Raw genomic sequence first — 21,355 nt, 5'->3', positions numbered from 1 at the left:
AGTATTTTTAAAATATCATATACATTCTTGAAGGTATATTCCAGCTGTTTGTGTTGTGCCATAGGAGTTCTGCTTCTTTATATATATGTAGCATCTTCAGTGGGCTGTAATACACTTTTATTTTATTTACATAACAACTCCGCTGCATAATCATCCCAAATAAGTAACTGTAGTACTTTCTTTGTTATTCTCTTATTGTTGGCAACTCCATTGGGAAGCACTGCTTGTCACAAACACCAGGCACCATCTACACTCATGCTCATAAATTAAGAATATTTGCAGAATGTGGTGCCACACAACGTGGCACTATACAAAACTGGCGCTAATAGCATAGGTGCATAGGGAACACACATGACACAGATCTGTAAGTACATGGTATTGGTGATAAGTTGAGAAAACTGTCCTGAAACACATGTGCTACGAAACGCCACTGTTTCCTGCGCATGTACCCCGACATCAGTATGGGATATGATCACCATGCACAAGCACACACGCTGCACAATAGGTTGCCATACTCTGGATCAGGTGGTCGAGCAGCTGATGGGGCATAGCCTCCCATTCTTGCACCAGTGTCTATTGGAGCTTCTGAAGTGTCATAGGGGTTTGAAGACGTGCAGCAATACGTCAACCGAGAGCATCCCAGACGTTCTCGATGGGGTTTGGGTCTGGAGGACAGCCAGGCCACTCCATTTGCCTGATCTGTTTCAAGGTACTCCTCAACGATGGCAGCTCAGTGGGGCCATGCATTACCATCCATCAGGAGGAAGGTGGGACCCACTGCACTGCTGAAAAGGCGGACATACTGGTGCAAAATGACGTCCTGAAACACCTGACCTGTTACAGTTCCTCTGTCGAAGACATGCAGGGGTGTACATGCATCAATCATAATCCCACCCCACATCATCAAACCATGACCTCCATACAGGTCCCTTTCAAGGACATTAAGGGGTTGGTATCTGGTTCCTGATTCACATCAGATGAAAACCCAGCGAGAATCACTGTCCAGACTATACCTAGGCTCGTCCGTGAACATAACCTGGGACCACCGTTCCAGTGGCCACGTACTGTGTTCTTGACACCAGGCTTTACAGGCTCTCCTGTGACCAGGGGTCAATGGAATGCACCTTGCAGGTCTCTGGGCGAATAAACCATGTCTCTTCAGTCTGTAGACTGTGTGTCTGGAGACAACTGTTCCAGTGGCTGTGGTAAGGTCCAAGCGAGGCTACCTACAATACGCCATGGCCGTCTGCGGGCACTGATGGTGAGATATCGATCTTCTTGTGGTGTTGAACACTGTGGACGTCCCGTACTGTAGCACCTGGACACGTTTCCTGTCTGCTGGAATCGTTGCCATAATCTTGAGATCACACTTTGTGGCACACGGAGGGCCTGTACTACGACCTGCTGTGTTTGACCAGCCTTCCGTCGCGCTAGTATTCTACCACTCATAACGTCATCAATATGTGTTCTTTGGGCCATTTTCAACAGACAGTCACCATTAGCACGTCTGAAACCTTCTGCACACTTACTCGCTGCACCATACTCTGACATGCACCAACACACCTCTGCGTATGTGGACTGCTGCCAGCGCCACCGTGCGACGACCGCACTGCATGGTCATGCCCTGAGATGATTTAAACCCGCAAACCGCCCACCAGAGCGTTGTTTCACCATGTATCAGCATTATCCTTAATTTATGAGCATGAGTGTAGTAATGGATTTCTAAAACCATGTCTCCACGATATTGCACTTGGAACGAGTCTAGGAACATGGAACAGAATTTCAAAAACACAATACCACCAACACGGCTTCTGTGGAAAATGTTGCGTGGAATGTTTGACATTTCTATTCTTATTTAGAAACTGGCCATGGTCAGCAGAGGCATTGAATAAGCGGACATAACACGCAAATCACTCGAAAGAAGAATTAAACAGAATTTTATCACATCATTCACGAATGGAGAGTGGGCGCACTGTTTTCAACTGCACTGAGAATCCAGGGTGATTTTTACATTCAGCTGACAGGTTGCCGTTCGTAACTATTTATGATGGACTAAAAAATATTGAGAAGCTAATGTCCAATTAAAAACAAATACGAGAGGCGCTCAACAGGTAATGCACGACTTTTTTTTTCTCGGTCAGTTTTGGTTGAAACACTGCAGAATTTGTAAAGGAACATCGTGGAATATTCCGACTTCAACCCATTTAGTTGCATGAATTTTCGATATGATGCGGCGCTATACTTAGCTTTCAAAATAGCGTCTGTAATGGAGATCCGTACCAAGCACAGAGCTGCAACTGAGTTTCTTTTGGCGAAAAATCAGAACATTGCAGATATTCGTTTGCACTTCTAACACCTCTACGGAGACTTGGTAGTCAACAAAAGCATGGTGTCTGTCGTCATCGAAACAAGTATCTCCAACATGCCGGCCGGCCGCACACAGCTGTGATTTATGCAATTTTGGAACATGTGCAGACTCTCATTCGAGGTGATCGATGGATCACCTGGGTGCATAACTTAACGTCTCTCTTGGTAGTGCTGACACACTTGTTCACGTATTGTGGTACTCAAAGGTGTGCACCTGCTGGATTCCTCATCACTGACAGAAGATCATAAATAGCATCGAAGTACTATCTGCATCTAACTGCTTGCGTGTTACGAGACTGATCGCGGCAAACTTTTGTCGAACATCGTCACAGGCAATGAAACATGGGTTCATCACTTCTAATCGGAAAAAAGGCAATCCATGAAGTGGCGCCACACCATCCCTCCTCTGAAAGAAAATTTCAAAGCCGCCCCCTTCGGCCGGCAAAGCCATGACAGTCTTCTGGGCCTCTGAAGGGTTTACCATGTTTCATGTCCTCTCTCATGGTGCAATGAATAACTCTGAAGTGTATTGCGCTACCCTAATGAAACTGAAGAAACGATTTCAGAAAATAAATTTCTGCTTCTCCATGATAACGCAAGACCTCACAAAAGTCTGCGCACCTGAGAGGATCTCATAAAAGTTCATGGGAGCGTTCTTCCTCATCCACCCTACAACCTGGATCTCGAATCTTCTGACTCTATCCGTTTGGCCCAAAGAAGGATACACTCCGTGGAAATCAGTGTGTTGATGATTGGGAGGTTATTGATGCAGCAAGATGTTGGTTTGGACATCGACCAGTACAGTAGTACCACGCGGTCATCCAGGGCCTCCCAGTAAGGTGGCATAAGGCCATCACACTGAAAGAATTTTATGTTAAATAACGGGGTTTTGTAGCCATAGACTGGAGAATATATATATAGTGTATTGAAATTCAGTGTAAAACCAAACTGCTCTCAGAAAAATAAGTGTAGCATCAGTTATTGAACGCTGCTTATACTAAGTGGGAAAGGCACGACAGTGGTGCAAACAGGAAAATGTATGTGTCTATATGGTTGCTTATGTTAATCTATACTTCTTGAACGTCTGTAGGGATTCCAACCAAATTTACTATACAGAATATAAAAAAATGGCTCTGAGCACTATGGGCCTTAACACCTGAGGTCATCTGTCCCCTAGACTTAGAACTAACCTAAGGACATCACACACATCCATGCCCAAGGCAGGATTCGAACCTACGACTGTAGCAGCCATGTTGTGCTGGACTGAGGCGCCTATAACCGCTCGGCCACAGCGGCCGGCTTAGAATATAAGGATAGCATAAATTATCATATGTACAAAGCGAGTCAGTTATCTACTTGGTGATGAATCATTTGCACACTCCACTTGTGCAGCTTTCCATGCATTCTTGACAAATGCGCCCATTGCACGAAGAGGCAAAAGGGCACATATAAAGCTGCAAAGCGACGTGTACCTGTGGTTTGTGTGCATGGACAGAAACGTGTATTGCAACTGCCGAGCTATTCTGTCTCCTGGTCTCTCTGTCTGGTGTTTTCTTTACTGAGCCTCATTGTGTTAGCAGATACAGGCCTTCTACACACATTCAAATTTACTTACACTTTAGTAATTTTGCCGAATCGTCTAATTCTCCATGGTCGATAAAGGCATAATGAAACGAATGACAGCCGACAGGCCCCCAGGACCCATAGTAGTCTCGAGTTAGCGTTTGAATGTGGATCCCCCATGTGTTATATCTGGATCGGTTTTGAGATGTGGATACACAATATGCCATGCCTGGGATAGGGATTGAAGGTGGATCCACCATGCACTATTTCCAGAGCGGTGTTGAGATGGAGATCCACAATATGGTGCACATAGGATAGGGTTTGGAAGTGGATCTGTCACGCACAATGTACGAAGCGGTGTTGGGATGCAGGTCCACAATATACCACATCCAAGTTAGCATTCAAGTGTGGATCTGCTGTGGACTATATATACATACCTATGTTCGGAGACGGATCCACCATACGCCACATCTGTGACAGGGTTCGCGGGTGGACCAACCATGCATTACGTCTGGACACGTCTTCTATGTTCGAAGTGTGGTCTACCAGCAGAGGGGGGTGGCTCCTGGGGCCATCTGTGAGGTGTGCATATACACAGACATACAGAAAACAGAGCAAACGCTCTTCGAATGTGGAGGTGACTGGATATAGTCAAGTACAGTGCTATATTATGCCTCCCGATCAGTGCATTTGGGCTATGTGCTGGCAGCTGTGCTACATTTACAGGAAATTTTAGAACACAGAATGAAATGTTATGTCCTGATTGCGTGGATAGATCTGACCTAAAATCGATAGAATTGCGAGAAATAACGAGGGAATAGGTAGAAATCGACAGAGTATACACCAAAATGCTGTAAAATTGAGGATGTACTTGCGTATCTTCTGGTTCGCTCCGAACAATTTGTACATGGGAACAAGTATGTGGTAACAGGAGGAATCCAGGAAAACGTCGACTTCGAAACAAAGGGAATTGAAGTAGTATTATACTATATTATTGAGGTACCAGTGGGACAGGCGAGTTGACTACTTTATTTGATGCTTTTCAGGAGGACAGAGAACGATTCACAACCGAACTTACGTGCATCTGCAATTAAGGATAACAGAGAGTGGATGGGGTGATAGATTTGGATAGAGATGTAATGAGGTACGATTTAATGGTTGACTGATTCATTCTAGAGAAGGAGAAGTTGCTGCAGGTCTATTTTTTTCCAGTGTTCTGTCCGGATGCATCAGTCACGTGACATAGCCCACGTTCTACTCGTATACAGCCACATGTTCTGTATGCGGTTTAATGCACTGTCTACTTTCGATCGTTAATGGTAAACCTGTCTGTCATCAGAGGACTTCCAGCTCATGTGTGATGAAACTTGACACATCCCTCTAAATGAACTTTGATTCATGTGATGTATTCCATCCCCCCTAACGCATCTTGGTTGTAATATTGAGACTTCAGCATCATAACTAAGTTAGTGATAGGAGCCTGTGAGGCGTTGCAATCCCCGTGTACACAATTGCCTGACAGATGTCTGTTTACAGAGCTAGTGATGGAATGACGTAATTTTCACATGACGGACGCTGCTGCTATGCGTTTATTTGTTTCCTTCTAGGATGTATCGCCCGCTACTAGCGATCATTTTATATAGTTCTGATGTAGGCATTCGGATGTGAGCAGTGGACACTATACAGCTCCGGAAAGCTATATTGACCGAGCGAGGTGGCGCAGTGGTTAGACACTGGACTCGCATTCGGGAGAACGACGGTTCAATATCGCGTCCGGCCGTCCTGATTTAGGTTTTCCGTGATTTCCCTAAATCGCTCCAGGCAAATGCCGGGATGGTTCCTTTCAAAGGGCACGGCCGACTTCCTTCCCCGTCCTTCCCTAATCCGATGAGACCGATGACCTCGCTGTCTGGTCTCCTTCCCCGAAACAGCCAACCAACCAAAGCTATATTGTGCTCATATCATGCAGAGCAAGTGTTTTACGGTTCGATAACATAGTTTATGTTATGCGCTTTAAATATATTTCTCACAATGGAATATTAACAACGCTACATTTCATATGTCTGATAGGTTGGAAACGCAAGTGATCAAACATTATAGGCTCGTTCTAAGTGTAGAACGTTGTAGCCTTAGGAGTGCGTGTGTTTATGTTCTCTCTTACCAATACCTTCCAGGTACCGATTCTAGACTCTAGAACAGTACTTTAGAGTTGATAGCTTGGTTGATTTACGTAAAAATGCGTCGAACTCCATCCATCTGGAGCTCCATCGCTTACAAAAATCATTCCTTTCTTGTTCTTCTTAACTGTCTGCTGTTACATGATGACAATTTGAAGCCTGTTACTGTACATCGATAAGGAGTGCTGAGCTCCTCGACATGGTCGCATCTCGAGAAATCTCGTGCACTTGGATGGGTTAGGACTCGAAAAGCTCAATTCATTCACGAGACGTGGAGTGTAGCGGTCTTCTTCTGGTCCGTTGCAGATTAATTCGCTAGCGGTGCTGCAGGGCTGGTTGGTCAACGACAGTGTGAGGAGGGTCTTTCACTCTCTAATTTTATCCTAAGACAGCGAGAATGCTCTGTGACTCCCATACACAGTGAGATAGATGGTAAATTAAACACTATGCTCAAGGTGATAGAAATATGTGGAGCGCTGTCTGGTAAACTTTGATGATTTATGTGTTCGAGAATTAACACTGAATGGACATATTGCACAGTCATCTCTCCATGTTCGCAATGATACAAGCAAAGTGGAGAGGGGCTGGTTTAGATGATACTGAAATTGGGGACATGAGTGGCCAGTGCTGAAGTTATTGTGAAATTCTTTGTGCTATGAAATGTGATTTTTATTATTAGAGTACATTGGTGGTGTCTTTTCCAGCCCATCTGTGCACTGGTTACCACATAATGATTGACTGATATCGCTTGTTTGAGTTGGGGACCAAGTTTTGGTGGATGGGGGGGGGGGGGGCAACTTCTGGGGGGTTGCTAGCAGCGAAACAGTGATCGCGTACATGAGTGCAATATGAGAAATCAGTCGAATGGGAATGCAGAGTCGTCAGCTATTCCATCAGCGTGAGAGATGAGTCTAACTAAATGTATAGCTCGTGAATCAACTTCGGAATGCAACGCCCTAAAACTCTTCCAATTTGTTTATGTTGTAATTTTCTCTTATTTAAAATCATCCAGTGTTTTGCTATCCGCCATAAGAATATGATTTACACCGTGCAACGTCTAGTTTCCTGCGAGAGGCCGTGGATCAGAACTTCTTAATGTCAGTTTGCAATCTGGCCCAGGTCTCGAATTTGTGGCAGAACAACGAAATCTTTGACATTGTACAAAGGCGTGTTAGAAAACAGAGTATGAAGCAGCTAAACAGGACCATATGGAGCGTCTCAGACGATCATTCGCCTACAGTATAGGTGATCAAACTTTAAAGTGGCTTCTGAGGTGCCTGTATATTTAATAGGCGGCAGTAGCAGCAGCAGTTTGAGGTGATGGACTTGGTAAACCGTTAGGAATGCGTGGATGGCTGCACGCTGTGTTATTCTGGGGGAGCATTGCGAAATCTCTTCCTCTCTTCCTCCACGCTGGAGCTCCACTGCGACTTTGAGTAATTGCGTCAGCATCGGTGTCTAGGTGACTTATATATCGGATGAAGTTAGTGGACATTCTATAGTTCGTAATTTTTCTCTGTTTGGGGGGGGGGGGGGGAGATAGAGAATAACGATGACAGCATATTAGACTGATTGATTTGAATGGATGCGGATCTGCAGTACTTGTATGTAGTTTGGGGATGTAGCATATTGCGCGCATTTCCGTCGAATGGTCAAAACACGGCCCTGTTGCACTAACTCAGGTCGTTCTGTTTCTACGCAGGTTGCAGAACGTTGTGGGTATGGTTTTCTCCGACTTCTGCTCTGTTCCGACTTAAAATGGAACGATCACATGCGCGAGGTTGTAGAAATGGGATCAGGTGCAAGATGCGTAGCGGCTGGCTAAAACAAGGTTGGGATTTTACTGTAGCACATAGGTTCGAGGAAGGTGACTCGTTTCGAGATATGGGAGTGTGAGAAATATGATTCACTTGTGGGTGTGATCCGATGCAGGTATGTGCTTGAATCGAAAGACTTGATTCCAAATCATTAATATCATTTCTAGCGGATAGCGTAACAGTAGAGATCTGAGAAGCTAGTGTACATTTTTCTTCTTACGACCTCAATTGGCACATCATCTACTACTACTGTTTGTGCTCCTTCTCAATCAGTCGATATATCGCCGAAACTCTGATACGGTATCGAGAGAGAATGCGCTAAAAATACTATAGAATTATCTAGTTCGGAAAAAAACCTACCTCATTCAGGGTTCATGTCGTACCTTGATTTGTAAAGCGGGTATAGCTTTTAACTTGGATACTTGTGTGCACCTGTAGAACCAAGACTGCTTGTGGCAGTAACATGCTGTGGTTGGTGCAGTCGGTTTTTTCTTTAACATCTAGCCAATTACGACTCTCTTTCTAAGACACAATGGTATGACTGGCAAGACAAACGTAGTAGACGTGCACACCCATCGCTGATTTTCGTTCACTATTATTTCGTATCGTGGGCAATCAGTTATTGACGGAATATCATACTTAGTAGTAAGGGCTGCGTCATATGTTCGCATTTGAGCATCAGGTTTTATAAAATATATATTTGTGTGGAGGAAATTTCTATGTACAGTGGAAATTATGGTATGGATTTGACTTGGAGTACTGTGATAGCAAAGGGAAGAGTATGTCCAGTCGTAAGGAGGGTACAGATATTTCCATTTTCAGAGCCACTGCTGACAGCAGCGTGTATTTCCGATACTTCGCTCATTGTCGAATTCCGTTGAATTGAGACCACGATAGTAACATATAATTGCAAGTACAATGATAAAAGATATATATGACCGGCTTTCTAAAAAAAATTGCTCTGAGCACTATGGGACTTAACATCTGAGGTCATTAGTCCCCTAGAACTTAGAACTACTTAAACCTAACTAACCTAAGGACATGACACACATCGATGCCCGAGGCAGGATTTGAACCTGCGACCGTAGCAGTCGCGCGGTTCCGGACTGCGCGCCTAGAACGGCTTGGCCACCGCGGCCGGCCCGGCTTTCTAGAATGATTACATGTATGCATGGCCCATGGTGGTAATGATTCAGGTTTCTCGTTAACAGCAGCACCTGTCCGAATGCATAGGCCTGTTGGAGTGCAGGAATGTATCTAAGTTAACTTTGCAGTCCTCTAGACGACCGAATAGTGAACTAACACTTAGTATGTATTGGGCAGCTGTCGTGATCAAGTGGAAATTTGAGAAGATGGTGCGTTTGCGTTGGACCGTTATTCCCTCTCATGTAAATCGTTCACTTGACTGCTTCTGCGCACTTAGCGCCTTTATTTAGTTGAGAGAAGATCAACTGTGGTGTATGGAAGACACGTTTGCCTGTTCTGTAGCAATGGGAAAGACCTTAGTTCGCTTGTAAATTATAGGACTGATTTGGGATCTGTTACATCACCTACATCAGTATTCGAGAGTGGAAATAACAGTTTCCTCTATTGGTTTCTAGTTACCCAGTAGTTTACAGCAGGCCGCACCTCACTAAAGTTTGGGGTTGTAGAGAAATAATTTCCAGTCTATATCTTTGGAATTGTGTTGCGCTGGGAATAGGTAGGATACTGTGTAGTGCTTGATTTCGAGAAGTACCGGGAAAGTGGTATAATACTATGGCGACAATATGTGTGTTCTTGTAATCCCCGAGTCTGGAGATGTGTGCAGAAAAAAGTGAGCAAGCAAGGAAGCAGGAGCAGTAACGCGTTTATGCCGAGGGTAAACGGGTGCGCCTTAGTACACGTTTATGCACGTGACACTCTCCCTTTAAATATACCACTTGGAGTTCATTCTGCCGTGTAGCCGTTGTAGTTCAATATTCAAGCTGCTGTCCTCAGTGGGAGAACAGTGTAGTTGAGTAAGAGTCTTTCCATATTTGATGATATATATGAGATTTTGCGAGGTTTAGTTGTCGGTGCAGATGGCGCTTCCCTAAGACTGGGTAGCATGGTGAGATATAGCCAGTGTGAGTGTATGCATACGATAATTTTTTTGGGTGCTGTACAGATATAAAAGATAACTGCACTGTTTGTGTAAAACGTGTATATATTGTATTGTAAAGTTACTGTGGCTTATCGTGTGTAAAAAGTCTATATATTGCATTGTAAAGTTAATATGGTGTATGTTATGGGATGGCTAGAGAGGATGAGTGTGTCCTATGATAAGAGTCTTTCTGTATTTGGCGATATGTATGGTAGTCTGTATGATTTAATTGTCAGTGCAAAATGACGATCTGTGTAAAATAACTGATGAAAGTCTCGTCTGCAGAAGGAAAAGAGAAAGGCGGGCAGTGGTTCGATACCGCGCGGTGTCAGTAGTTCGGCGGGCAGATTCGATAATAGCCAATAAGAATGCTCGATTCATTCGCATCGTTTGTGCTGGGATATAGGAGCATCTATACAGGGTGTTACAAAAAGGTACGGCCAAACTTTCAGGAAACATTCCTCAAGAAGAAAATATGTTATGTGGACATGTGTCCGGAAACTCTTACTTTCCATGTTAGAGCTCATTTTATTACTTCTCTTCAAATCACATTAATCATCGAATGGAAACACACAGCAACAGAACGTACCAGCGTGACTTCAAACACTTTGTTACAAGAAAGGTTCAAAATGTCCTCTCTAGCGAGGATACATGCATCCACCCTCCGTCGCATGGAATCCCTGATGCGCTGATGCAGCCCTGGAGAATGGCGTATTGTATCACAGCCGTCCAAAATACGAGCACGAAGAGTCTCTACTATTGGTACCGGGCTTGCGTAGACAAGAGCTTTCAAATGCCCCCATAAATGAAAGTGAAGAGGGTTGAGGTCAGGAGAGCGTGGAGGCCACGGAATTAGTCCGCCTCTACCAATCCATCGGTCACCGAATCTGTTGTTGAGAAGCGTACGAACACTTCGACTGAAATGTGCAGGAGCTCCATCGTGCATGGACCACATGTTGTGTCGTATTTGTAAAGGCACATGTTCTAGCATCACAGGTAGAGTATCCCGTATGAAATCATGATAACGTGCTCCATTGAGCGTAGGTGGACGAAACTAAAATGAGCTCTAACATGGAAATTAAGCGTTTCCGGACACATGTCCACATAACATATTTTCTTTCTTTGTGTGTGAGGAATGTTTCCTCAAAGTTTGGCAGTACCTTTTTGTAACAGCCTGTATAGCGGAGGGAATGTTTGTGTATGTTGGAAGCATGAAGGCCCATGTGATGGACTGGGTACAACGTTAGGCCCTTGAGGAGGACTGCATTCGGCGCTATTTTCGTAAACAGGTTGTGTTAGGACAACAATTTTGGTGCATGCAAGCTGAGACATTTAGGGAACGAGCATTCACTATTTGTAGGACTATATACAATTCCTGAGAGGACGACTTGGTTCTTATTTTTTTAAAAAAGCAATGCGGCATAAGAATAACATTGGAAGAATTTTAGACGGCGAGTCGCCACATGGACGTTTCGCATTGAGGTGTCAGTGACGCTAGGGTGGGTACACATCTCGTATGTTCCATTAGGGGGACAGCAGGCTGTGCTATTCTGTCATCAGCGGGAAAGACAAGTGCTGCCCTAAGGTGTCTCACATATGGGGTCTGAGCCTTGAAGATCTGTAACGTCAGTATACAACAGTAAATGCATACTCAAAAATAGAAGCAGCTTACACCTGCACCGGCAGCGGCTCACGTCTGCTTTCCCGCCCGTTCACGTCGGCCGCATCGGACCACGTGCGTGTGGCGCAGCTTGGAGCGTCTGCGTTCTGTAAATAAGTCTTCACTCCTATCTGATCACGTGATCATCGGTGTCTAGTTGACCTTGTATTGCAATAGGAATTTCTCTGGTGTCAAGTATGAAAAGGGCACCTGTGTGTAGTTTGACAGCTGACGGCAGTGCCACTTCGTTGGGGTTGCCTGTGCACTCTACTGAGCTGGCAGACTGAGTGGGCAGAGGATGCTTGCTTGCATTGATTGCATTATTTTGTGAGCAGGTCTGTCGGCTGCGTTATGCGTTATTTCGACAGTTTACGAGTATTGAGCGTGTCTACACATCCGTGTGCTGCATTATTTAGGAGGAGTCTGCAAGTGTGTAATGAAATTATTTAGGAAACTTACAAGGGAACCTCCCCATCGCACCCCACTCAGATTTAGTTATAAGTTGGCACAGTGGATAGGCGTTGAAAAACTGAACACAGCTCAATCGAGAAAACAGGAAGAAGTTGTGTGGAACTCTGAAAAAATAAGCAAAATATACAAACTGAGTAGTGCATGTGCAATATAGGCAACATCATGGTCCCGTGGTTAGCGTAAGCAGCTGCGGAACGAGACGTCCTTGGTTCAAGTCATCCCTCGACTGAAAATTTTACTTTCGTTATTTTCGCAAAGTTATGATCTGTCCGTTCGTTCATTGACGTCTCTGTTCACTGCAATAAGTTTAGTGTGTGTTTTGCGACCGCACCGCAAAACCGTGCGATTAGTAGACGAAAGGACGTGCCTCTCCAATGGGGACCGAAAACATTTGATCGCAAGGTCATAGGTCAACCGGTTCCTCCACAGAAAAACACGTCTGATATATTCTATACGACACTGGTGACGGCATGTGCGTCACATGACAGGAATATGTTGTCGGCGCACCTAACTTGTGCACTTGGCGAATGGGTGAAAAGATTCTTCTACTTTGCCCGATTTAGGTTTTCTTCTGGATGTAATAATCACTCCCAAGAAAGTGATGAAAACATAAGAGTTTGTCACATAAACTGCAACAAATGAATGGAACAGTTTCACAGTCGCACAGTTTTCCTTGTGCTCTGTCAAAACATATGTTTTTAACGTTTTCAAATTTTTCCGTGTGAGACCGTCAAATCCTGCATATTTCCAAGCAAATCTGAACATGTCCTGGAATTTTGGAGAGCGAAGTTGATTATGTGTGAGTGCCTAAACTTTGATAATTGACACACGATCACGTAAACAATACTGCTCTGTGTACCTGTGCAGCTTCGCAAAATCATAGAATCTTTTCACAAAGTATTTCACTTGCCGAAAAGCAAACATATCTAACGGTTGCACAAGAGTTGTACAACCTGGAGGAATGGCAATCACGTCTACTCCCACACTAAAATTGTACAATGCCTGATCCTTCTGTCCTGTATAGCTGTCAAGGAGTAAGGCAAAATCTTTGTCCGCGTAAGGAGCAATCACACGTTCATTAAAGTCTTTCACCAGTCTTTTCTCCATTTTTCCTGACGCACTGCAATTCACTACCGCGCAGTTACCTCGCATCGGTCGGAGGACGGACAGATAATAATTGTCTGAAAATAAAAAATTAAAATTTTGACTCAAGGGAAGACTTGAACCAAGGACCTCACGTTTCGCAGCTGCTCACGCTAACCACGGGACCACGGCGCTCCTGGGTTATGTAGTCAATGAAGTTGCCCATATTGCGCATGTACTACTCGGTTTGTATGTTTTGCTCATTTTTTTCATAGTTCCACACAACTTCTTCCTGTTCTCTCGATTGATCTGTGTTCAGTTTTTCAAGGCCTATCCACTGTGCCAACTTATAACTAAATCTGAGGGGGGTGCGATGGGGAGGTTCCCTTGTTAGAAGTTGTTTGCGTGTCTGGAGAGCGTTATTTAGGAGTAGTTTACAGGTCTGTGGGCTGTGTGAGATAGCCCCAAGCATGTCTTTTGTATCAGTGTGATAAATAAAATGTTCAAAAATAAATAGAATGCAATCTTTCCTTACTCTCAAACAGCAGCATCCCAGTGCAGCCTGAGTCATTTTCGCGCATTTTCCCCCTACAGACTACCATCTGTGGTTCTATGGCATAGAATCACGTGATTAACGCAGTAGCCAATAGGAGTGCAGCATTTTAGGGGTTGGTGGGTTTCTACAACATGAATGAATGAACATTGTGCTCCTAGTGGGAAAATGTGAAAATTCTCATTTCATAATACAATATCGAAATGGTACATTCATTTACAGAATATAATTGAAATTGAATTGTAATTTAGTCCTTAGGTAACTGATATATTGGATGCACTATTTGTGTCACATGTGTTCAGTTAAATCCGTTAGGGTATTTTCAGAAGACTATCTGTGGTGCGAGTATGAACATGCTGGCTGGAGGCTGTGACGTCATCAGTCGCATGCTCGCTGGCCATACACTCGCCTCGTATCCTGTTATAAACGTGTGAGAGGAGCAGACGATCTTCGATTGTGTAATGGGATCTTGCATTGGCTATGTCCTCGAGCACGTGGAGAACAAAATGTATGCAAGAATCTTGAATAACTATTTGCGCCATCACCTGACATCACGGTAGCGCCCTCGGGAGGCGATGAAATGTACTAAGTGCATTGGGGTCTGGACCTCGTGGTGACACACTGGGTGCTGCCAACTTGGATTATGGTACTTGCGTCATCACCTGATGTCATGAGAGCGCCCTCTGCTGGTGGCGATGCGTACTAAGCCAGTTGGGCTCTGGACCCAGTGGTGAACACATCTGCATGAAATTGTTTAAACAATTAAGAGAAGTCCTTTTTTCCCATGAATCATTAGGAGGAGATGGCGAGTGAGGTTAGTACAAGTGTGCTTTCTTTCTCACCATCTTTTTTTACCTTAGCAGCGAAACAGCAAGTCAGTTTTGTTTACCGCCAAAATTCAAAGTTGGTGTCAGTTCGTAGGAGGAAGTGGCGGTCGGGTGACTTAGGTTAGTGGAGGTAGCCCGAGTGGCCTACCTTCCCACGATTTTCTTTGCTTAGTAGAGATAACAGTGGTGTGGTGCATTATCCGGTTGGAATTTGAACTTCGCGCAAGTTTGAAGGAGGAAGTAGTGGTCGGGTGCCTTAGTTTAGCCTGAGTGACCTATCTTCACGCGGTTTTCTTTTTGTTTATTAGAGACAACCTTGGTGTGATGCATTATTCTGTTGGAATTTGAACTTCCAGCCATTTTCTGGGGGGGTTAGGTCAGTGGAGGTAGCCCAACTGACCTTCTTTCCGCCAAAAGTCAAACTTCCCGTCATCTTGAATGACGTCATGGCCGCCATCTTGGATGATGTCATGCACTGTTGCCAAGTCTAAACGACGCCATCTTGGATACACCTGGCAACAATGCAGAGTGGACTGACACTCTTTGTCCCAATACTAACAGATGTCGACGCAGTGGGTAGGTTGAAAGGAGGAGGAGGAGGAGATTAGTGATTAACGTTCCGTCGACAACGAGGTCATTAGAGACAGAGCGCAAGCTCGGGTGAGGGAAGGATGGGGAAGGAAATCGGCCATGCCCTTTCAAAGGAACCATCCCGGCATTTGCCTGAAGCGATTTAGGGAAATCACGGAATACCTAAATCAGGATGGCCGGAGACGGGATTGAACCGTCGTCCTCCCGAATGCGAGTCCAGTGTGCTAACCACTGCGCCATCTCGCTCGGTAGGTTGAAAGGACCCACAAACTGGGCTAATAACTGTCCCCAGTAGCTAAAGATTCGAAGTGTCGGAGCAGAGGTAATCTTGTTCTTGTTGATAAAGTATCTCTTTGTTTTGTTTCCCAAAACAGAAATAAGTTTCACTTCGAATTCGTGCATGAAGTTACTAAATACAATTCTGCTTGCTGTCTGTCCGCCTGCTTAGCTGAGTGGTTACATGCTTGCATGCCATTCAGTGGGCCCGGGTTCGATTCCCGCAGGGTTGGAGATTTTCTCCGCTCGTGGACTGGCTGTTGTGTTGTCCTCAACATCGTTTCATCCTCATCACCAGCACGTGAGTCGCCCAGTGCGGCGTCGACTGTAATAAGACTTGCACTCGGCAGTCAAACTTCCCTGGATGGGGCCTCCAGGCCGGCTATGCCATACCATTATTTCATTTTTTCCTTTCCATCTTAATCTCTTAACGACTCTCACACATGCAACATGCAAAATGTGCTATTATCACAGTATGTAGGCTTCTTTGTACGATTTAGTTGTCTGTCTCACAATGTGCCGGCTGCGGCCACAGCTGGTGCTAGCAGGGCGGACATCTTGGTCACTGCACACTTCTGCCTAGGTGTTACTGGAGTCAGGGACGCGCGCATGTCGTGAAAGCGGCGTGCGCTCACACTCATACATCTGCTTGCATGTGAGGCAAACACAGGCGACCATACGGAAGCCACACGCGTTTAAACGCAGCTTCGGGCTTCCAATGATGCACAGGACATAGGAATCAATACTCGTGCCTTTTTAATCCCCCACGCAAACAGAGGGCTGTTAAGAGTTTAACGTATGTACCTGTGTGTGGCATCGTATCTCCCAAACAAAAGATCCGATTTTAATGTAGTTTTTTTTTTTATTTGAAAGCTGGTTTAGTCGGGATGATTCTTAGCTATGTTCCGTGTTGCTAAGCTTATTTTCTTTGGCTTGGCAGTCTACAAACATCTCTATAGATACAGTACTGACTTAATATCACCAGTCTCCCTATGACCTGAGAAAACTCGTATAGAACTTGTAATGATACAAAGAACAGAGGGAAACATAGTGGTATCTTTCCAACTTTTCTCTACAAATATAAATCACATGTGGAATGTCCACAGTAGGCCGTTCGTAACCAGAAATATTTACTATTGTTTATTTAGTTTCCAGTCACCGTTGCATACATACTCGTAAATGGTGACTATTTTTCGAACGAGTCTGTTCCTTTTCGAAGCACTGCTTATGCCAAAAAGTCCGTCATTAGCGAAAAATATAAATACAACATGTTAAAGTACATAATAATTCTGAGGCATCCTCACGTACAAATCACGAATGTTCAAATGTGTGTGAATTCCTAAGGGACCAAACTGCTGAGGTCATCGGTCCCTAGACTTACACACTACTTAAACTAACTTATTGCTAAGAACAGCACACACACCCCGCCCGTGGGAGGACTCGAACCTCCGGCGGAAGGGGTCACGCAATCCGTGACAAGGCGCCTCAAACAGCGCGGCCACTCCGCGCGGGCACGAAGGTTCATTACAACGGTTCTGACGCACCTGCGTCTTTATCATGCGATGTAAAACGAACTGTGGTGACAAAACTCATGGGATGGCGATACGAACAAATACAGGTTGCTGTAGTACCGCGTACAGTAGGTATAAAAGGGCAGTGCGTTGGCGGCGTTTTCATTTGTACTTAGCTGATTCGCGAGAAAGCGTTTCCTACGTGATTGTAGCAGCACTGCGGGAATTAACAGACTTTGAACGCGGAATGTAAGATGGAGCTAGACGCATGGGACATTCCACTTAATAAACCGTTATGGAATACAAGAGATCGACAGATCAAGAGTGTGCTGAGACTACCAGATGTGAGGCATTACCTCTCACCACAGACAACGCAGTGGCCGACGGCCTTCACTTAACGACCGAGAGCAGCGGCGTTCGCGTAGAGTTGTTAGTGCTAACAGACAAGCAACGCTGCATAAAATAACCACAGAAATCAATGTGCGACGTAAGACGAGCGTATCAGATACGACGTGACGAAATTTGGCGTTACTGGGATATGGCAGCAGACATAGCCTGCAGCGGCTCTCTTGGGCTCGTGATCATATCAGTTGGACCATAGACGACGGAAAACCGTTGCCTGGCCAGACGAGCTCCTGTTTCAGTTAGTAACAGCTGATGGTAGGCTTCTAGGGTGGCGGAGATCCCACGAAGGCATGGAGCCAAGTTGTCAACAAGTCACTGTGCAAACCGGTGGTGGCTCCCAAATGGTGTGCGCTGTGTTTACATGGAATGGGGGCTGAGTGTTCTGGTCCAACTGAACCGATCGTCGACTGGAAATGTTTACGTTCAGCTACTTCCAAGACTCAATGTTCCCAAACAACAGTAGAATTTTTGTGGATGACAATGTCACCGGACCATAATTGTCTGGAATTGGTTTGAAGAGCATTTTGCATAATCAGAGCAAATTATATGGCCACACTGATTGCTCGGCATGAATCCTATCGAACATCTGTGGTGCATAATGGACAGGTCAGTTCGTGCACAAAATTCTGCACCACCAACACTTTCGCATTTATGGGCGGCTATAGAGGCAGTATGGCTCAGTATACCTGCAGGTGAGTTTCCAAAGAGTTGTTGAGTCCATGCTTTTTCGAATTGCTGCACTGCGCTCGATAAAAGGAGGTCCAACACGATATTAGCCGCCCGGGATTAGCCGAGCGGTCTTGGGCGCTGCAATCATGGACTGTGCGGCTGGTCCCGGCGGAGGTTCGAGTCCTCCCTCGGACATGGGTGTGTGTGGGTGTGTGTGGGTGTTTGTGCTTAGGATAATTTAGGTTAAGTACTGTGTAAGCTTAGGGAATGATGACCTTAGCAGTTAAGTCCCGCCGGCCGCGGTGGCCGTGCGGTTCTAGGCGCTTCAGTCCGGAACCGCGAGACCGCTACGATCGCAGGTTCGAATCCTGCCTCGGGCATGGATGTGTGTCATGTCCTTAGCTTAGTTAGGTTTAAGTAGTTCTAAGTTCCAGGGGCCTGATGACCTCAGATCTTAAGTCCCATAGTGCTCAGAGCCACTTGAACCTATTTTTAAGTCCCATGAGATTTCACGCACATCTGAACATTTTTTTTTAACACGATATGAGGATGTATCCACGACTTTTCTGGGTTAACTGTAATTCCAGTCTAATATATAAACGTTGTTCTTACAGTATATATTCGAACTGTCTGTCCTTTCGACAGTTGACTTTCACGCACTGGGCCAACTTAGGAAATGTGATACGGCGTATTTGACAGACACCACGAGCAATATGTTTTCGTGTGAATCACATTCTCATACAAATACTAAAAATTCTTTTTTCAAAAACTTTGAAAATTATACTAATCCTAGTAAACAGTGGTTATAATATTGCAGACTTGGTTGAAAATTAAAACTGCATTGATTGCAATACTGTATTGACAACAGCCACAGGCAGTGCCGCAGCCGCAAATTCTACAATTTCGTTTAAAATCTGCTAATTCTGAAAGCTAACTCTATTGATAACAACTGCAGGCGCCGCAGCAAATACTACAAGCTTGCAAACTGCTGCTCCGTTGCCCTACGACTGTCAGCTGCATTCTAAACTTCATAAAAGTGGATGTAACATTACATATTTTGTGAAAGCAGAGCTGTTGTACCGCCTCCTGCGGTGTCCGAATTGCTTACAGCCCGTGGAGCGATGCGTAGTTAGGCTATGGCCATTAGCTGACTGCTGTACTGCTAACATCATGGTGGGGCTGCACAGATATACAGAGTGATTAAAAAAGTAAGAACACATTCCAGTTGTGTATTACAGACAAAAAATAAGAGAAACACATTCCGCATGTCACTAGATAGAGGAAGGTGTAAAATTTTGACACAGCTGCACTGTTTTTTTTTTGTTTCTTTTGTAACAATGTGGTGAATACTCCACAAGAGAAATCATTTTGTGTGCTGGAATTCACGCGAAATAATCCACTGTTCAAGTGCAAAGTACACAAGCAGACTTGTGACCGGCACAAAAAATTCTTGGAAGTTGGTTGTTTCAATGCAAAGGGAAGAGCACTGGTCGGCGACACACATCTGATGAAAATGCCGAATGTATCCGAGATGCGTTCACACGGAGTCTTCGAAAGTCCACAAGACGGGCAGGCCAAGAGTTTCAACTTCCTCAAACAACGGTCTGGCTTGTTCCACATGAAGCATTACAAGTGGCAGGTACTGGAGCAATTGCGTACCAGTGACCAGCTCTCCAGGATATGGCAGAGGACACTTTTTTTCCGAGTGACTCGTCTTTTTGTATGAATCGACGTTTCACCCATCGGCTAAAGTAAAGCGCCGTAAGCAAGACTTTGGGGGGTTCACAAAGTCCTGGCGTCGTCTTCGAACATACAGAAGACTCACCGAAACTGAATTTGTTTTGGGCCGTTTCTGTTCATAATGTTTGAGGACCTTCCTCTTTTGGGGAGGAAAGTGTGACAGGAATGTCATACCTGCACGTGCTACGAAACTGGTTGTTTCCTCAGCTTCACGAAGGTTCTAATGATTTCATTTTTAAGCGGGTTGCGCCCCACCTCACTTTCACAGTGAGGTATGGCGTTATCTTAACAATACCATCCGACAACGTTGGATTGGGAGAGGTGGACAACAAGGTCGTGCTAATTGCTTTTGGCCTCCCAGGTCACCAGATCTCACACCTTGAGTTTTTCTTCTGTAGGAGCACATACAGGACACAGTCTTTGTGCCATCTATGGCAGGAACTCTTCAAGAGCTGACAAATCGATGTGTTGAAACTGTCGAGTCAATAAACATGGACCTTTTGATTAGTGTGTGGAATCATATGGACTACCGTTTCGATGTTTCTCGAGTAAGGCATGGTGGTCATGTTGAGTATATAGTATATTGTCTGTGCGAACATAAGACTTTGGTCCTTTCTCTGTCTAGAGACATGCACAATGTGTTTCTAGCTTCCATAGTTTCTCTTTAAAAAATAATTGACATCTGCTTTGAATTACTCTGAACTTTGATGGACTGCTGACGAATGAGTGTGTGAACGGAACCTGGCACGTGACGTGCTCCACTCTGTCACTATGTTGCAGTTCGTGCGGCTGGAGCCGTGCCACCACCCGCGGCTGGACCAGTGGGCCTCCCCCAACACGTCGCGCTCCAGCGTGGCGGCGCTGGAGAGGCTCAGGCTCCAGGAGGAGGCGGGCTGCCAGGAGGCCTACGTGTTTGACGTGAGTCCAGCTGTCTGCTCTCAGGGTGTCACCTCCAATGACCCTCCTACAAGTCTCCAGCACATGGAGTGTTACACGAAACCAATACATCTTCCCACAATGAGCATCATATCTCAATATTTTTGAAATGGGCCCTAATATTACATTACTTTGAATCCAAAAACGGTCTTCCTCCTCCTCCTCCTTCATTTCCACCATCACCGTTTCATCTCTACCCTCACACTATTAGCGCAACCCCCACTACCATCATCATCTAACTCCAGAACCACAAATACTAGTACCACCACCATTGTTTCCGTTACAACCATTTCCATGTCAGTGTCCATAACTGACATCCTTACAACATCCACAACCAACACCACCACTACTGTAACCCCCACCATTATTATCATCAGCATCACTCTCACACCTTCACTGCAACGTTCATAAGCAGCACTACCAGCATCATCAATTCCATCATTACACTACCTTCATTAACACCACACCATTAACCATTAACCATTAAGACCAGTACCATTAACACCACTACCATCACAATAAACCACACTGGGAGAGTGTCACAAAATCTCACCACAGTACCCTAGAGACAATCTTCATTACTA

At 45.0% G+C, this 21,355-nt stretch overlaps 1 protein-coding gene across 1 annotated transcript in view; it reads left to right on the top strand.

Moving 5' to 3' along the window:
- Positions 1 to 21,355, top strand: part of LOC126426481 (adenylate cyclase type 5-like) — an 858,869-nt gene that overhangs the window by 667,064 nt on the left and 170,450 nt on the right. The window contains exon 13 of the mRNA XM_050088392.1: positions 20,616 to 20,753. Within this exon, the coding sequence (XP_049944349.1) occupies positions 20,616 to 20,753 (138 nt within the window). The remainder of the gene's footprint in view (positions 1 to 20,615; positions 20,754 to 21,355) is intronic.

The sequence above is a fragment of the Schistocerca serialis genome, chromosome 11 (assembly GCF_023864345.2).
Source record: "Schistocerca serialis cubense isolate TAMUIC-IGC-003099 chromosome 11, iqSchSeri2.2, whole genome shotgun sequence".
Lineage (NCBI taxonomy): Eukaryota > Metazoa > Arthropoda > Insecta > Orthoptera > Acrididae > Schistocerca > Schistocerca serialis.
This window is presented reverse-complemented; position numbering and strand designations above follow the sequence as displayed.